We start from the raw sequence: 18,515 nt of genomic DNA, 5'->3' as shown, positions 1-18,515 counted from the left end.
ATCTATTTTTACAGTAATAAAATATATAGAGAAAATTAGCACTTCTGCCCTTTTCTCAAATTTTGATAAACCAAACACTTCAAAATTATATACCACTTAGCCACTTAACTGCAATTCATATTACTTAAAAAATACTAAAATTTCAAAATGATCTTAATTTTCGGTTTAGATTCTCTTAGCGTCTATGTATCATAAGTTCATCCATGTTCAGCGAACTACATAGTTGTAGCCTGGATGGACTCTGATAATGATTTCTATTAAAAAGGAAAGAGAAAGCAAGCTCTGGGTTTCTGATTTATAAGAGCTGACTCTATGTCAATCCCATAAAATGAAGAAAACATTCAAATAATCAAATAAACATGAACGATGAATTATACTATGTACAATAACACGATGCACAAATACAGCAGAACGCCTGAAAGGTAGGAAGGAGACCATCGAAAAACTGATCTGCTGACAGACCAAGCAAAGAGAATCTCAGCTCAAAAGACACGTAGTAGTACAAAATAAAGACAGATGGCAGCTAGACTGCGGCCAGACCACAAAAGGCTTTGAGAGCCTTTGGAAAGAGTTGAAGTGCACGGGGAAGCCAGTCATTGAATGGTTTTAAGTGAGAAACTGTCACGATCTGACTTAGTTTTTAAAATATTCCACTAGCCACTGTGAAAGACTAGGGGGTGGGCAAAAATGAAATTAGGTGATGAGTTGCACTGCAGGTTATCTGTTCTCTACTGCAGAAGCAAAAGACAGTTTTAACAGGTGAGGCAGAATAAAGTCCATGGATTTGGGAACTATAGAACCTATACTCAACACTATATACTTTCATTAAAAGGTACAAAAAAGCCCAATCTAAATAGGAAGACTTACTACTATAAAGATGGCCCTTCTTTAAAATTATCTACAAATTTAACATAACTCATTCGAATTCTCACAAATTTCTTAAAACCGCAACTTAAAAAGCCAAAAACAGGTTCAGTTGGACTAGATAATGTAAAAATGGCTATAATAATTTTACATTATTATATTATTTCTATTATAATAATAGTAGGAAATGTGCTGACAAATATAGAACATAAAACTAGGCAATAAGGTAGTTTTGGCATAAGAACTCACAAATAGATTACTGGAATAGAATAGTACAAAGAATGTTTCATACATATGGGAAAATCTGTTATTTTATCAAGTAGGTGTGTCAGGTGGAGAAATGACAAGTTAGGATATTAGGCAGTTCTTTGGGAAAATGTAAAAAAGCAGATCTCTATCTCATTCCGCTCACAAATAAATAATCCAAATGGATTAAAGAATTAAATATTTTTTAAAAGCCTACAAAATCATTGGAAGAAAATACTAGAAAATACTCGTTTAATTTTGTGGGAGAAATACAAAACTGATTCAAAAAAAAAATTAAAAAAAAAAAACAACAGAAGCCGTAACAGAAAAGATGAAATGATTTATCTTTATAAAAATGAAAACCGCGAGTATGATAAAAGATACCCATAACAAAGTTAAGAGACAGAAAAGGCTGAGGGAAAATATTTGCAACACATTTTTAAAACACAAAGAAAGAATTTAGAAAGAGTTCCTAGTGATTGCGAATAAGACAATAACCTTTCCCCTCAAAATGCAAACAGCTAGAAAGAAGCAATTCCCAGAAGAGGAAATACTAAAAGCAGACGAACACACAAAAAGACGATCAAGCAGAGGCTCAGGAGGAATCAGAGAAATGTGAATTATCAGTAAGGTGACAGAGTAAAGACGGACGGTTCTGAAGGTTGGCCAGGATACAGAAAAACAGGAAGTCCCCTACATTGTTAAAACCAAAGTTGATACATTAGCAGTTGGTAAAGGAGATTTTAGAAGGTAAACCGGCTTTATCTATCAGTTTTACAGATGTTCCTCAAAGATTAAATATATGAGTTAGCATATGACCCAGGATTTTCATTCCTAGGTAGATACCAAAGAAAAATTAAAACATATATCCTCAGAAAACCTTTTACATAAATGTTCCTAACCACATTATTCAGGACAGTCAAGTGGAAACAAGCTGAATGCCCATCAATTGACGAATGAATACATAAAATATGGTGTCTCTACACAATGGAATATGATTCACCAATAAAAAGCAGTACAGTGCTGTATATGCTAAACCATGGATGAACCTTGAAAACATGCCAAGTAAAAGAAGTCAGTCACAGAAGACCAGATATTACATGATTCTATAAGAAATTCCCAGTTTTGGCAAATCTATGGAGACAGAAAGCAGATTAATTGTTGCTAAGAGCTGAGGGGCGGGCAATTATGGGGAGTGACTGCAAATGGGCACAGGGTTTTTTTTGGGCTGATAAAAAAATGTTCTAATACTGATCTGGCGACAGTTACATAACTCTAAGAACATATTAAAAACCATGGAATTGAAATAAATACATATGTACATACCGTAGAATTATACATTTTAAATAGTATCACACGTGTGGTATGTGAATTCTATCTTGATAAAACTAACAAAAATTAACGGATGCTTAAATTTTTATCACACATTCTACTTTTAGAAATCTGTCCTACAGGGGGGGCGCCTGGGTGACTCAGTCGTTAAGCATCTGCCTTTGGCTCAGGGCGTGATCCCAGAGTCCTGGAATCGAGCCCCACATCAGGCTCCTCCGCTGGGAGCCTGCTTCTTCCTCTCCCACTCCCCCTGCTTGTGTTCCCTCTCTCGCTGGCTGTCTCTCTGTCAAATAAATAAAAAAAAATTAAAAAAAAAAAAAAAGAAATCTGTCCTACAAAATACTTGAATATGTAAAAATTTATATACAAAAATGTTCACTGCAGTATTTGTTTATAACAGTCAAAAATGGTAGCAATACACTTGTTCACCATAAGCAAACTAAAGGCAAAAGACAAACTGGGAAAAATATGTTTATTGTATATAATATGTATACATAATATGAAATATATGACAGATCAAGCATTGATATCCTTAAAAATTAAAGACAAGAAAAATGACCTATTTATCTTTCATTGAGCCTTCTTGGCCTTTCCTGGATAATACATAATATTCGTTTTCATATTCATTGATGTTACTGCCAGGAAGAAGCCTAACTATAAGCTTTACTGGCTGGATCCACTCTAAATTACTCAATGTAAACTCATCTCTATATCTCTTACTGCTGACTGCACACTTAAAAATTTCTCCCATGATCCATTTTTTTATTTCTTCTTAATGCAGTGGACTCAAACCCTTTCTCTCCTTTATATGCCTCCAACTTTATCTCTGTCCACTCATTCTTAGCAGACTTCAAAATCTTAAAAGTTCTCCCTATTTAAATCTTTCACACTTCAAATGCCTTCTTTTCTCAGCACATTCTTTCTTCCTGTCTTAGAAGAACTGTGCATCTTTCCAAGGTTACTGTTACCCCTGACTCCATTTACTTTGATTAAAGGTGGTTCCCTTCCCTTGGCCAAGGAACAATTCAAGTGATTTCTATCCCTTAAAACAAAACCTACATACACCATCTCTTCACTTTGGCAATCAACTCCTCTTTCCCTCTTTCACCAGTAAGATTTCCTTGCTTACATGGCTAAAATATTTACTCCTTACGCTCTGGTTTCTATCTCAATTGTTCTTTTAAAGCAAAGACCTTGCTAATTGCTAAATTCACAGCCTATTCTTAGTCCTCATTCTCCTTGAATGAGAAATACAGCACAGCTCATTCACTGACTGTATCATGGACAAGAACCTTTGGATTAAATTCTCAAAATTAGTCTCTCCATAAATGAGGCAACTACTACCTCTCACGGTATGAAATTTAGTAAGATAAACTTCTTCCACGTCATCTTATATATTTATTATTGCACTCGATTCTGTGAAATGTAGTATAAGAGGCAGTCTTTTGTAATGATTAAGTACGCTTGTTACATGGAATCAGACTACAGTTGTTCAAATCTCAGCTCTATTTATTAAGCTGTGTGAAATGAAGCAAGATACTTAACCACTCTGTGCTTTAGTTTCCTCTACGATCTTCACAGAGTAGTTCTAAGAATGAAGTAAGCAAATGGGTGGGGGAATATAGTCATTAGGTACGAAGAGCAGAGCTCAGCACTGTTAAACAAATGTTCACCGCTGCTGCACAATGAGCATTCCTGACCATCAATAGCTGTAACTGCTCTTCAAAGAAAATGAAATCCTTGGGGACAAAGATTATTTTTTCCCCTCCAAAACATACACAGTGAATTCCAGTCCGTTTACTATGTTTCTTCATGTGTTCGTTTATTCAATAAGCTTTATTTGAAAACCTACTAGTTATTTGTACTTTACTCTCATTCATCAGTTGACTCCTGTAGCTTCTACTTTCCCGTAGTCAGTCTGACAGGCAGAGTGGTACAGCGGAACGCGCGATGGCGGAATGAGCACACGCTTCGAATGTGGTCAAAAGCAGCTTATACCTCCGCTGTTTGACACGGGCAAATTACTAAATCATCTGAGGCTCGCCTTTTTATCTATCAAAGTTAAGAAGATACATATCTAAAACATACTGCTTAGCCCAAAGTACGTAAATACTAGTTGCTCTTTTTTCTTCCATTGCAAATGCCTTCAATGATTGTCCTCCTAATGCCTGCCAACTAAAACGCAAACTTCTTAAGTTCTCCAGATCCTCTGAGTTCTTCCTCAGCCCCATGTTTACGATCCTTCCTCTTACTAGTCCGCTTCACAGATCCAGTGCTTTCATCCAGTGGTCCTCAAACCTGCCTGCACATCAGAATCATCTTGGGGTAATTTTAAATTATCATGCCCAGGCTCCACCACTTAGAGATTCTAATTTATTTATTTACTCTCGGCTGGGGCCTAAGCATTGACATATTTTTAAGCTCCCCAAGTAGTAATGTGTAGTCAGGATTAAGAACCAGGGCTCTAATCAGGTCTGATATGTCTCTAGCCCCTAAACACAACCTGCAATTTTTCTTAAAACGCCCTCTCGCTCATTCCATCTTGCCCCATTAAAATGTTAACTCCTACTTAAATTCTCTCTGTTTACCCCAACATAAACATAGTAGGAAAAGTTTTCTCCTTCCTCTTTAATACTTTATTCCAACATGCTTCTTCTCACATTGCATTATAGTTATGTGTGTGCACGTTCTTGTTTCCCCAAACTAGGTCTGTGTGCTTTTGAGGGAAAGCTGTGTTCTCCCCAAGGGCCAGTTGAGGCATTTTAGAAATTTGATCTTAATCTTCATAACATCCCATTGAGGAAGGCATTAAACCTCTATATTTTATAACTAAGTAAATTGAAGCTAGGAGAAGTAAAGTGGCTTGCCTAGTTGCTTTCGCAACTAGTAACTCTTTAATTATACTTTTTCTTTGTATATTATATATCTCCTTCCATGTTGTCAGATCAGAAAAACATCCAATAAATGCTGAATAATGTAGAGATTTTTAAGTCTGGTGACTGAAAACAAATTCAACAAGTCAATACTCCTAACAATTAAGAGAAAATGAAAGAATTATGCCCTGCCCGTTTTCTTTTCCCAGATAATTACTTCAAAGTCATTCCTTAGTTTTGATATTTAACCTATACTAAAAAAAAATTCACAGTGAGACAATAGCTTTGAAAGCTAATATTTCAAGCAATAGGAAAGAATGAATTTGTACATATCAAGAACCAAAACTTGGATAAGTGACTAATACTCTATGAGGAAAGTAACAAATTCATGGCAAGAAAAAAAGCCTATGGGAGGATAGGTGAGGAAAAGCCTAGGGAGATAGAATAGTCTAGTTCTGGGAGCAGGAGAGGCTTAGGAGAATTTGCATAGTGAAGAGAAAGGAGGACCATGATAACTAGTATCAAGAGCCAGAGTGACGCACTGAAGTCCCAGTGGAAAGAAGTATGAGGAGCAGCAAAGACAGGGACAAGTGGGATGAGATACCTCAACCCAAGTTCAACAGGAACCAAGTATTCCTTCTCTGATCACCTGAGATGATCTAAGATACGCAGGCCCCAGAAACCACAGGGGGAAGGAAAAAGAGACGGTGTCTAGAAGCCATGTGGGTGAGCGCATACTACTGAAGACAGAATGACATACCTTTAACTGGCAGGATTAAATGCCTTCACAGCTTTGAATCAGAGGAAGGTTCAAGAATAGAATGGGCTCACTTACAAAAAACAGAGCAGGGTAACTTGTGTAGTTTTCTTGTCCATGAGTTTTTTGTCCTTTGCCAGAAATCAGCGAAACTAGGTTCTCATTCTAACCTAAACACTGAGTGAATAATTTTGCATATTTTATCTAATGTATGGAGGGAAGGTAGTTCTTTCATTTCTTAAGTAGTAAAACGAAGGGCTGGATTGTGCTAGGGTGCTTTTAAACCTGAAATTCTGTAATTTTTACTGACCTTCCCCCCCCCTTAATATTATATCTTCCCTGTTTCTATTAACTATACCTATTTCTAAAATTTGAGAAAAATTCAAATTTAAGATCAAGATTCACTCATTTAAATGGGAGTAAAAAGCAGCAACTCAATCATAATATTTGCTTCTGCTATCTGGTGACAGTTTCATCTCATTATAGAAGAAATAAATTTCCCTGTGATCTGCCGAAACTATAGAAGGGGCACCTGCGTGGCACAGCGGTTGGGCGTCTGCCTTCGGCTCAGGGCGTGATCCTGGCGTTATGGGATCGAGCCCCACATCAGGCTCCTCCGCTATGAGCCTGCTTCTTCCTCTCCCACTGCCCCTGCTTCTGTTCCCTCTCTCGCTGGCTGTCTCTATCTCTGTCAAATAAATAAGTAAAATCTTTAAAAAAAAAAAAAAAAAAGAAACTATAGAAGCTTCCCGTTCTATGCTTTACATACTTCAAGAAGAGGTATGTAGTAGTTAATATAAGTTGAAGGAGTGAATAACTGCATGAAGCTACAGCAAAGAAATAACTGAGATCAGAAATGGAGGTGTGGTGGGGGAGGGGGTTTAAAATTCTCAGATAACATTAAATCCGCCCAGCATTTCAAAGGAAATTATATACACTAGACTCACCAAAAATTTCAAATTGCAGTACTTGTAATTCTCCTCAATTTTAAGAAATTGCAATAGTGTCTGAGACTGACAGATACCACTGGATAAATATATACTAGATTTATAGATAAAAAGTATCTATTTATTACTTTCTAAAGAAAAGAAGTTAGTCCCACAATCCCAATTTTACACTAGAGAAAACTAAAGGTGGGAGAAAAGTAACTTGACTTACACTTGGAATTTGAATCCAAGTTTGTCTGCCTCCAAACTCCATACTCTCTAAGTGACAGTGCCTTGAAAACAGGGAAGGACTCTTTGATATTAAAGCACTTATGTTAACCTCTAAGTAATGTAGAGCCATTAAGTAGATGAATAACCATCAACCGTACTCTAGGGAAACAGTCATCATCAAAGAGATAAACACAGCAAAAAATATACTTACTCATTCCTGAGCATTCTCTATCACCATCCCACACATTAGAAACAGCATGTCCCGTCAGTAGGAGGTTAATTAAACTTTGGCTATTAATAAAAATTGAAAAGTAATTAAAATATGAATAAACTAGTTTTCACGTCAAATGAGCCCTGTGGTAAAGCATAAAGTAACGACTTCTACATTATGTTGGTTAAGAAACAAAGTTAGGGAAAACCTTACATTTTTATTTTATATGATCAACTGAACAACAGCCTTCGAAATGTATCACTGAGCATTATCACCACAATGGTATCTATTGTTCCACACATTCATCTAAATTTAACAACTTTATCTAAGATATCATGTTTAAATGGATGGAAAAAAGATTAGACTAATAATATATATAATCATCTATAAATATATATGTAATTATTATTTTTTTGTTTGATGGCCGATTGAATTTTAACCTCTGAGGCACAAAGATCTACAGAGAAGGACTTATGTAATATAGTGGGTTAACTAGCACTGTTTCACTGGTTTTAGCAGAATTATAAAGAGCTTGGGGGAGGTGGTTTCAGAGAAACTTAAGGAAAAAATATTTCCCTCAAGCAGAAAAGCATTTACAAATAGAGAAGGATATACTTATTTCTAAGTCAAAATGAGTAAATTGCATTCATTAAAAAATTAAGTGGAACATAAAGCAGAATTTGTTAAAATACCACGTGTTGTCATCTTTAAAGAAAATCCGTGCCACAGTAAGTACAGTGCATACATAAATCTGACGTGGAAATGATCGTTTCATACATAGAGCAAGCAAAGTATAAAGCACAGAGTACTTAAATCCACAGGCTTCACGCTGTCAACACTGACAAAAGTATCTGACTCAGTAGTGTTTTATCTTAAAGTCAAGCTTCTAAAAACTTAAGTCCATGTAGGAAGAGAAAAGATTTTAGTGAATTACCTGCCATGTCCATATACAGGATCTATCAAAGGTTCATTTGAATCTTCAATTTCATTTTTTATGTTTTCAATGCCCTAAAGGAACCAAAAAATTCATTGGCTTATTTTAAAAACTAAAAATGAAAATGATAGTTTATAAATTGACCATTTTTTACTATAAATGAGTAAAACACATTTATTTAAGTAACTTTTCTCCCCCCAGATTATCCAGATTTGATGTGGGAAAACATGTGAGATGATAACGGTAAGAAGTAGCTCTTCCAAGAATATCTTTTCTTCCCTGGGCTCTATACAGAGAGCACTGACTGTCTCACGGGTAATAGATCTCATGGCGTGTTGGTTCAAGGGGTACTGAGAGATGTTTAAGTGATTCAGGAGGAGAGAGGAGAAAATTACTTAATCCTAAGAGTTAATATTCATTTAATTTCAGGATAAAGTAAATTCAGACTTAATACATCTGCTAAGGCATCTGAAGTATTTACTTAGGCCTTTTAAAAAACTTATTAGTACAAAAGGCACACCCTTGAGTGTTGATAGAGATGTCAATTTAAATATACAAAAGGTCTAACTGTAACAGAAGGAAATAGAATTCTGATTGTGCGTTCTCAGAAATATCAGTAATTTAAACAGGTACTGACAAAATATAAAACTAGGAGGGCAGGAAGCTTATTTTCTTAAAAGCCAATTTTCCGATATTTTTTTAATTCCTCAAAAGGGCATCCAAATCCCCAGAAGTCTAGGTAAGCACAAGACCTGGGCATTTTCATTTCATCAACCCCGAAAGAACAAAGAATAACTGCCCTTCACTGTGCTGTTCACCTAACTTTAACCACTGGTTCTATCAGAGTAAGGCCATTTTTAAGGATTAAAGACATTAATCAACAATCCAAAAATTTAACCAACGCCTAAATATTGTAGGACAATACAAACAAGTATGAGATTTTGCACTTGCTGCCTTGTAAACAATACAAAGCAGGCTATGATAAAGCCAAAAGGAATAATATGAACAGGTGACATAATCACTGGTGAGGGGGGGACATCATGTCAAAGACCAGCTCAAGTAAGAACAACTAGACATGATGGTTTATTGGCTGTAAAGGGAAGAGGAGTTATCAAAGGTCAGCATAAAAAACGGGGGGAATAATGAACAGTCAAAGCCAAACTCGAGAGACCAGTCACCTCAGATCCCACCCTCATTGCTCTTCACCACATCTAACCAACTACAAAGTACTTTTGGTTCTTTCTCTTAAATGTGCTCCTAAAATGTTTTTAAATTTCCAAATTTAGAACATGCTTCTAAATACGCTCTTTGTCTTTTCCATTTCTATGGTCACTGCCCTAGCCTAGGTTCACTATTCAGTAACCAGTCTCTGTTTTCCTGACTCTAGTCTTCAATCCCACCACCAATTCCCTCTCGTAAAACTCTTACCTCAATTTAAGGAACCTTATCAGCAAAAAGATCTTGTTATTACCTTGTCCTAAATTTTTGCTCTGTTCAAGTTTTGGCCAGGTGAAACTGCAATTATTTTTTGCACAGAATACAAGGGTCTTCACATTCTGAGCCTTTTTTACATTAAGTGCACAGTCTCCTCTTCCACCACTGCCTTTCTGGTGTATTATGCTGCAGTAATCCTGAACTCCTTAGAGTTCTCCCAGGTTACACCCCCAAACTCATTATGCCTTTATACTTGCTGTTTTCATGACTCAAATTCTTCCCACAGCTTTTCCATCTAGAAGACTTCTCCTCATCCATCAAGATGCTACATCCACCACACGGTCCCTACTCTGTAAAGTCTGTCCTTGATTCCACCAAAAAACAAAACTAAACAAAACAAAAACCAAACCCAAGACTCAGACACACCTTCTTCTATTTTACCCCCATGCTTTGTCAGTGCAACAAATAAACACCTAAAAACAGTGCCATCACGGAATTATTAATGTATCAATTTTTATTTTTTACAGTACTGAAGAGGAATCATTTAAAAAAACTTTTCATATTATAATTCCAATCCCTAGCACAGAGTCAATGCCCAGTAAACATCTGTCAAATGAAAGAAGTCTGAAAGCAGACACGGTAAATCTAGCAGGATACTCAACGGAGACTAACAGGCTGTTAGAGATAGATTAGCAGTTGGGGGAAGAAGGCAGGACAGGAAGTGTACACACTGGAATTAACCACATAAAAGCAAGCTGAAAAAATAAAATGCCCATAAAAGAAAAAGCATGCTGAAGACAGGGAATGAAAATTTCTGCAATATAAAAATCTAGAGGGGGAGAGAAAGGAGGAGATAACAGGTAAAGAAGAAAATGAAGCTATCAAAAAAAAGTGGAGGGAGGAAGGATCATGAGACATTAATTCTATCAATGTAGCTATCCTTACCTTTTACAATAAAAAGTTTAATACTCTAATGAAAGAAAGGGAACCAGCACAATGACTTATCAGGTAAGTTAAGAGAGGGACTGAGGATCAGAAAGAGCTTCCAGAAGGCATTAAGGCGTCAAATGCCAGATACTGTTAAGATGAAAGAAAATAAAATTCAGAAGAACTGAGAGCATTTCATAATTAGAACATTACTGATAACCTCTACAACACAGAAGATCAGGGGTAAAACTAAGTCTGAAAGTGGTTAAGTACTAAGTGAGTGGTGAGGAAAGAGAACTTGAATGACTCCTTATTATAGCACAAGAGATTTTTATTCTGAGATTTAGAAACAGTATCAAAAATAAAATTACTCATCACAGCATGAAAAACAGTACTGAACTCAAACTAATATAAGCCAGAAGAAGTATCTTCTTAAACAAACCTTTGTCAGTAACACAGAATACAGAAAAAGCAATACTCCAAATTTGTTTCCCCACATTGAATACTGGTCCAAGACAGCATCTTTTAATTCTGATAAACTTCTGAATGATCTTTTTCTGGGGGGGAAAAAAGAATTAAGTATTAGTATAATGATGAGAATGACTCCAGTAACAAATGGGAAAATCTTAAATCATCTTATAAACTGTATGTGTACAAATGAGATTTCTGTAAGTGTCTCAAATTTTCAAATACAAATTTAGCCATTAAAAGCAAAAGCTATTGCTGACAAATGCTGCTAAATATATATATACACCGTTAAAACAGAATGCCTACTTGGCAGGAAAACTCTTCATCACTTAGGTCAACTGTCTGGCATCAAGAAATTCTACAGTAATTATACATTTTTAAAGAATGAAGTAACTCTAAGAGGTGTTCAAGAAAAAAGAAAACTTGACTCTGTAAAGCCTGAAAATTATACAATAAATGTCTGAATACCAAAGATAACGTGTACATTTGTGGCTTCTTTTAAAAGAAATTAATGTCATATTTCAAATGCCACCTCTAATCCTAGCAATGTAGCTATCCTTACCTTTTACAATAAAAAGTTAAATGCTCTAATGAAAATAACGGCACTTTTAACGAGAATCATAGAAGGCATATTTTGGCAAATGAAATAATAATTCAAATATTTATCCTATTAGAAATGTATTCATTCAGGTCAGAGAAACATTAAGCTAGAATGATTTTTTTCATTATAACGATGAAGAAGTTTTTAATAGTATAAAAAAGTGTATTCTGGTAGTTAGCTAATTTAGGAATCAGAATAATTTAAGTAAACATTTATAAATTATTACTTAAAAAAACTGATAACAAATTAATCCTCAAGTATATAAATCTAAGTACCTTTCCACAGTATGAACAGACTTAAAATGGCAATGTGTCCACAAGGTAAGTATTTTAAATGTTCCAATGTTACTTACTGAATTAATGCATGAAATCGCTCAAAGCCAAGCTCTTCGACAGCCAAGGCAGCTATACATAAAAGACACTTTTCAGCACTACACATGGCAAATAAATGACACAAGATACACACAGCAGGCTGTAAATACTTTCAAGCAATCGAAATTCTCCCTATTTCCTTACTCCCTTAAAATTCTCAATTTATTTTCAACTTTACTATAACACAAATTTATCTTTCAGGATCTTAGTTACCATGACTATAACTAAAATGGACATAATACTGAGAATATAGAAGGGTGATTAAATAATAAACACTTATTTTTAATTCAGTTAGGCTAGGATAGTATATAAAATATGAGAAATTATTGACAGAGTGCTTCACACATCACTGAAGTGTGTGCTGCACTTTTAAATAATTTTCAATTCATAGATCCAAATAAAATCATCATAGCTAATCTTTCTCCTTTATAATATAAAATCTTTAGGTTAATGTTTAATTATTAAACTAAAGTGTATAAAAAGGCATAGCACTTTGAAACTACCCAGGTTCAACGACAGCTTTAAGTTTGTTTCCTCATTTGTACAACTCTTAAGGAAGTTTTCAGTAACTTATTTAGATTATGATCATTAATACAGTACAATTATAAATTAAAAAAAAAACAAAGGAAATAAAAGAAATCATTTAGATCCAAGGTAATGTTTATGCAGCACTTTATACTAAGTGCCAGGCCCCTTTCTAAATGCTCTACAGGTCTTAATCTCATTTAATCCTCTAACAACCCTATTATCCCCATTTTACAGAAGAGGAACCGAGCCAGAGAGGCAGCCTCCCTGGAGCACAACGCCACAAACGGCAGGCTGAGATTTGAATCCAGAGAGTTTTGGCTCCCTTTACAAAGATAACATCTTTAAAGATCTCATACGTGAATTAAAATACTCTATCACAATGAAAAATTTCATATATATTTTATAAAGCAAATCTTAGTACTTTTAAATATTAATTCTTACTAGAGAATGAAAGAAATCCATTATGAATTCAAAATTAGGATTTTCTGAATTACAATTAAAAATGTTTCCTTAGGCTTTCCTTTTAAAATCATTTTAATTTTCAAATGTTTTAAACTACTTTTAAAAATCTTGACCAGTCCAAATGGGTTAATTTCAATAAGCTTCTGATATGTGTGGGAAACAAACTGAAATTGAACCTGAGCATTCACTACTGCAAACAAGTGTGCGTTACCGAAAGCCAAAACTACACACACCACACAAGCCAATGAAATTAATGTTTGTGCACAATGTACTACCGACAAGGGGGAAAACAGTTCACGTGTAAAATTTCAGGATAAAATAAAAATTTGACCTAACCTTTTCCAAATTGTATTAATTGCTCTGCAGTGCTTGATAACCTAAATAATCCTACTGGGTATACACCATGAAAGTAGACATAAAGATAGTAATTTAGAAAAAAGAGGCAAGCAAAATAAAAAGCTTAGCAGGCAGGATGGTGAAAAATATAAAACACAAGAAAAGGAACATAGCTGGGAACAAAGGAAAGAACAGGTAAAACAGATTGTTATACGGAATAAAAACTCTGATGTAAGTTCTTTGCATTTGTCAACATCTAAAGTAAATTCTCTAATTTTCAGTTAACAAAACTTTTCAAATTTTTACAGTCCTAAAAACAGATTTAATATATGGTTTTATTTCATGTCCACTTTTAAAATGAGGCAAAGTGAATTGGACAACTACTAAACTACGTTTTTTGAAGAGAAATTCAATTTCCTATGCCCACCTCAAGTAGCTACTGAAGTACCAAAGTTAATACATTATGAGGCTGTTTAACCCAGAGCGATTGCACCTCTAACTACAGAAATGTACAGTATACCCCATGGTAAGTACAGAGTGTACTACAAAAATACTAACGAAAAATGTTAAAAGACCTTACTATTTTCTTGCATATTAATATACAGATTGGCTTTAAGCAGGTATTCTCTAAAACAACTTTTAATTAGTTCAACTCTTCCTCTGTCAGAATTTTAAAGTCCTAAATGCAAGTATTAAACGTGCTTTCATGCAACCCAGTAAAACCTGGAAAATATTTTAAAACCAATCTTAAGATTTTTGACTATCATCCTTGTGAATATTTTCCACTTGTTTTCTTCAGCTGTCATCATCAACTCTAAAAGTATGTTAAATTCTTTTTGAAAGGCTATGTTTAAAAGGCCTCAAAAGGAAACATCATTCAACTGTTTAAATTTTAAAAATTATTCCTTGCAAATGTCCTCCTATTAGATTTTGCCACTGTAACTGCAGGAAAAGGCGGCGCTGATATATCAGAGTCATTTCAGCCTGTGGAGATAATCGTGCCTCAGGGATAATCCTACATGGAAATCGAGATGTATATCGTGAGTAATCAAAATTTACTCTGTATAAATCAGGTGTCCAGTTTCGTTAAAAATAATTTCTGCAGAGATGATAGTTAATGGAAAGCATCATAGGTAGAATAAGTCACTTCTTCAATATAAGCACATGAAACTACCAGTTATCAAAAGTCACATACTAGCAAGATAATTCCTGAAAAGAAAAACCGAAAAGCAATTCTTTATCTACCTTCAGCACCACCAGAAGTCTCCATTTTACTAGTGCATTCTGGCAGTTTTGAGGTCTATTACGTAAGATTTTTCAAAGGCTAAAATCCACAGAATATATATTGTTTATGAAAAAGAATAGCTCTTAAAGAGAAATCTTCAATACTGAAAAACTTAAATGAAGGAATAATTAAAATCCTTTTTTAAAACTACCTTAAAATAATCCATATATGTAGACTGTATTATATAATGTCCAAAAAGTTCAGGAAGAAAAGAAACAATATGTAATGAAGAATAATGTCCCCATCTCTGCTCTAAGAAACTAAAGATATTTCAGAAATTTTCTAATATCCCCCCAAATTCCTTTTTTCCAATACCAAGAAAACCAACATTAAAGCATCTAAAACTAAAGTATGTATGATTATGGTCTTTAAACTTTCTAAATGAGAGTTCCAAAGCTCAGAAGAGATTGTCATCAAGCAGAAATTAACTAAAACTTTTAGAAAAGTTTAAGAGATGCAATTCCTTTCTTTTTTCCAAAAACGACATGATAAACAAGTGCACTATCCTCCAGAAGCTAAAATAATTGACAGGGAAATGAAAAATACTAAGGCTCATGAATTAAGCTCAGGCTAAAAAAAGAGATGTGTTATGAGAATTTTAAATATTTTCTCTTTAAAAATTTCAATAGTTTTATTAAAACAAAGGTATAAGAAATTACTTCAGGAAATAAAAATGTATCTTACAAGAATGTTCCACTTGGCAACTAGACTCTGCACGACTCCCAGAAATACTAGCCGTTTCCTCGGCTGTCTTTCCTCTTAACCAGGAAACCAAGCAGTATGATCCAGAGTTGTCACAACAAGCACTTTCTAAAATATCACATAACGTATGACAAAGGAGTTCCTTCCGCTCTTCCTCTAAAAATAACCAAAGTATCAGTTATGATGGTTTTCTTTGAAAAGAAAAAATCCTGTCATGGATAACAATATTAAGAATGTTTTAATAATGAAAATCAAGCATTTTAAGTGGAGGATTCTTCCCCTCCAATAAACAATCTCGCATTAAAAAAAAAACCAACAATGTGCTTGAGGATTAATATGTCATCACTATTAAATACTGCCATTAATTAGAAAAAGAATCCTGAAAAATGAAGAATTAATAAACATTAGGAGAAAGGACATGTTACTTGGAATAAGCTGGTACTGATCGCTCCCCTTCCTTGGGCTGCGAAGGGGAGCACGGGAGCCATGAGGTCTCCTTTACTGCAGAACCAGGCACAGTGTGAGGCCTGCTGAGACTTCTATTTTTTCCTCATTTCTGAGTTAGTCTAATGTCTTTGATCTCCTTGTCCCACAGGGGTAAGGATAATGAGACAACACACAGTCAGCACATACAATACCACAATTCATTACATTAGCAGACGCCGTCATAGTCATGCTGCATAATACAGAAGCTCCTGATATTATACTGCAGTGATGTGAACATCAGACTTTTATAGAAAAGGGCAATGAAAAAATGCTCAATTTCTTCCTGAGCCTTAGCCACGTCTCCTTTCCAAGCAATATCGCTCTCCAAAAGTAGTGCTGCCCCTGAAACTTTCAAAGGGATACGATGTGTATACATCCTATGTAAAATTCTATGCTATGAGGAGAATCTACTTCTCTTACTAGATTAGCAGTTCTTAAAGGCAAGAATTAGGTCATTCATTTTGTAACCACGACATTTACATTTATGACAATGCTATGTATTTTATCAATGTGAATATATATCTGTATAATACTATAAATTTTATCAATAAGACAGTGATATTAACAATAGTATCTCTTGGTTTCTTCTCTACCACAATTTACTTTGCATTTCCGCTATTAATTAATTAAAAATACATGAGTGACACGTTAGCTCTTAAATTCACAATCACTAGAAGATTCTATGGGTATGGTTTGGAACAGAAACTGTTTTGCCTTTATATACCAAACTAGGACTATAATATATCTCGCATTCTTCCAGAAATTATTGTGATGTTCACATGAAATTGTTCACTTATTGAACGAAAGACTTTGTAAACTGTCAAGTGGAATGCAAATGTTTGTTATTATCAGGTAGCACCACACAGCTCTCTGACCTAATCATGTTGCAGAAGCTAGGACAGCCTCGTTTGCAATTTAATCCAGAGATACTTGCAGTGTTATCTGCATTGTGTAAGGCACTGTACTAAAAGTTGCAGGAACACATAGATAATTCAGTTCTTGCTCAGAGCTAAGTAACACAAAACAAACACAAATGACTATTCCTTATGGTATGCTATCATTTAACAGTTCGGGGAAACAGCACCACTTTTTAGTGAGAGGCCAAAGGTTTTTGCCCTTAGTTCTATTATCCTGTCTTAGACCTCTTGGGTAAACCAAATTTGGGAATACACATATTTAAATTTGGAGTCACTGTTCATGAAACTTTCTGAAACACTGAAAAAAAAAATAAGCCTCAAGAAAAGATACCCCGTTTGTAGTTTACTTTTTAAGATACATAATTTCTGTTAAACTATTGCCAATGAAAGCTGCATAGATCACCTATAAATTAGAAGGTGAAGGAAAAGTTTACAGAAGACCACTATCATACCTGGGCAATCCCGCCAAGAAGACTTCTCTGAAGAGAACAGGAGCTTCTTCAAAAGAAATGCCTTTACACAATTAAAGCAACAATTATTAGAATGCATTATAAACACACCTTACATTATTCTTTTATTTTCAAATGGAAAAAAAAGCCCCTAAGTTGTGCCCCTTTATGATCTACTCAATAGTACTATAAAAATCTCAGATAGTTTCCCTTCACATTCAATAGTAATTGAGCATATTATTCAGAATATACTACTATAAACTTGATTCTAGATCCAAAAAATTCTTCTTTCATGATACGTATTTTCTGGCAAATGGAAGAATTGACTCAACTGATTCAAAATAACAAACACATAACCAGAAAATTAAAGAAACTTATTGCTCATTCACAAAGTGAAGACCCTAGAAACATGATCAAGTCTACATTTCTTTTAGACTCCTTGGGGGAAAAGAAATCAAAATACAAAAGTGGTTCTGCTCTATTAGCTCTGATTTGTGATATGAGAACATCACTACAAGACTCCTCACTTTATTACGAGTTCCAACTTCCTGGTTTAACTAAAAAAAAGTTGTAAGATTTAAAAGAAAAAACAAACTGATCTCTCACCTTTCCTTAAGTGAGTCAACTGAGTTACACTAATGATTTGATAGAAAGCAGTTCAGCAGTGTTTCCTTCTCAAAGTGCAGTTTAGAGACCACTTTCAACCTAGTCACCTGACTTGTTTATTAAAAATGAAGACCCTTCTGCTCCACCTGTTGCATCTGAATCTCCAGGGGACAGATCCAAGAAAAACGCTGCTTCGATGCTTCTCACTTACATGTCTGAAAGCAGTAGTGTGTTGATAAGAGGACTGCTTTTAGTCAGAGACACCTAGGCATGCATCTTGGTTCCACTACTTTACTAAAAATAATAATAGCATAAACTTTAAAAGGCTGCAGTGAGGATTATATGAAGTAATCTAAGTAATGCACTTAGCACAGTACCTGCCACCTAATAAGCAATCACTTCAAAGTATTTTAACAGAAGACGAAGTAATATTCTACAACATTCTTACAGAAGTAAAATCTACAGATATTATAATCAAGTGCTTCTGACTTTTCCCTAGTACAGCAACAACCATAAAATTGAGGAGTATAACTACATTACAAAATTTGGGAAAAGTGTGGTGGGATACC

At 34.8% G+C, this 18,515-nt stretch overlaps 1 protein-coding gene across 7 annotated transcripts in view; it reads right to left on the bottom strand.

Moving 5' to 3' along the window:
- MINDY3 (MINDY lysine 48 deubiquitinase 3) overlaps positions 1-18,515 on the bottom strand; it is an 80,208-nt gene that overhangs the window by 46,595 nt on the left and 15,098 nt on the right. For 2 of the 7 annotated variants that reach the window (XR_006777781.2, XM_045787846.2), the window contains exons 3-8: positions 17,344-17,404; positions 15,471-15,644; positions 12,157-12,208; positions 11,178-11,292; positions 8,375-8,448; positions 7,441-7,520 (exon numbers count right to left, since the gene is read on the bottom strand). Coding sequence is in view for 6 of the 7 variants with exons in the window: in XM_045787846.2 (XP_045643802.1) it covers positions 7,441-7,520; positions 8,375-8,448; positions 11,178-11,292; positions 12,157-12,208; positions 15,471-15,644; positions 17,344-17,404 (556 nt within the window). In the remaining variant the exon portion in view is untranslated. Of the gene's footprint in view, positions 1-7,440; positions 7,521-8,374; positions 8,449-11,177; positions 11,293-12,156; positions 12,235-15,470; positions 15,645-17,343; positions 17,405-18,515 lie in introns of all 7 variants that reach the window. The other 5 variants (XM_045787875.2, XM_045787894.2, XM_087857666.1 and 2 more) reach the window with 4 other exon arrangements.

The sequence above is a fragment of the Ursus americanus genome, chromosome 31, assembly GCF_024610735.1.
Source record: "Ursus americanus isolate L20-20 chromosome 31, mUrsAme1.1.p, whole genome shotgun sequence".
NCBI lineage: Eukaryota > Metazoa > Chordata > Mammalia > Carnivora > Ursidae > Ursus > Ursus americanus.
The sequence above is the reverse complement of the archived record's forward strand: the minus strand, read 5'-3'. Positions and strand labels throughout refer to the sequence as shown.